General features: G+C 52.4%; 1 protein-coding gene across 1 annotated transcript in view; it reads right to left on the reverse strand.

Annotated features, from left to right (window-relative positions):
- Nucleotides 1–253: 253 nt before the first annotated feature.
- The window catches only part of CALU (calumenin), a 14,740-nt gene continuing 14,428 nt past the window's right edge, over nucleotides 254–565 (reverse strand). Inside the window, exon 6 of the mRNA XM_009282656.2 lies at nucleotides 254–499. Within this exon, the coding sequence (XP_009280931.2) occupies nucleotides 395–499 (105 nt within the window). The 3' untranslated portion in view covers nucleotides 254–394. The remainder of the gene's footprint in view (nucleotides 500–565) is intronic.

Below are 565 nucleotides of genomic sequence, written 5' to 3' on the forward strand. Positions count from 1 at the left end.
CAGCGCCCCCCGCCCCCAGCTCGCCAGGGCAGGCGTCTCTTCACCTCGCGCGGAGCCGAAAGGAATACGAAAAAGAAAGAGAACCGGCCGAGACGATAAACCGGGGGGCAAACCTAACCAAAAAAAAAAAATTTAAAGAAAAATACAATCCAACCCCCCCCCCAAAGCCCAGCCGCAGCGAGGGGCGGGTTTCGGAACAGCGCGTCCCCCGTCCCTTCGGGAAGGAGGAAGAAGAGAAAACGAAAAATAAAAGGACGGGAAGAGAGACTTTTCGTTTGTTTGTTTCACCTCATCGCCTGAAATAACAGTCTCTGTAGCGAAAAATGTTTCTCACGGTAATCCCAGAAACTGTAAAAAATAAATTATTTAAGAAACGGCTTTCTCTGTACAGCTCTCAAAATTCGTCGTGCCGCACCAAGGCCTCCCCGAAGTCCGTGGCCTGGCTCCCCACGAACAAGTCGTACTTCTCCACGATCTCCTCCTTGCTCAGCTTGCCGTCCTGGAAGAGAGCGGGGAGACAAATTCCCATCGTTTACCGTTTCTCCCTCCCCGGCCCCCCAAAAAA

This window comes from Aptenodytes forsteri, unplaced genomic scaffold (assembly GCF_000699145.1).
Source record: "Aptenodytes forsteri isolate BGI_AS27 unplaced genomic scaffold, ASM69914v1 Scaffold310, whole genome shotgun sequence".
Classification (NCBI taxonomy): Eukaryota; Metazoa; Chordata; class Aves; order Sphenisciformes; family Spheniscidae; genus Aptenodytes; species Aptenodytes forsteri.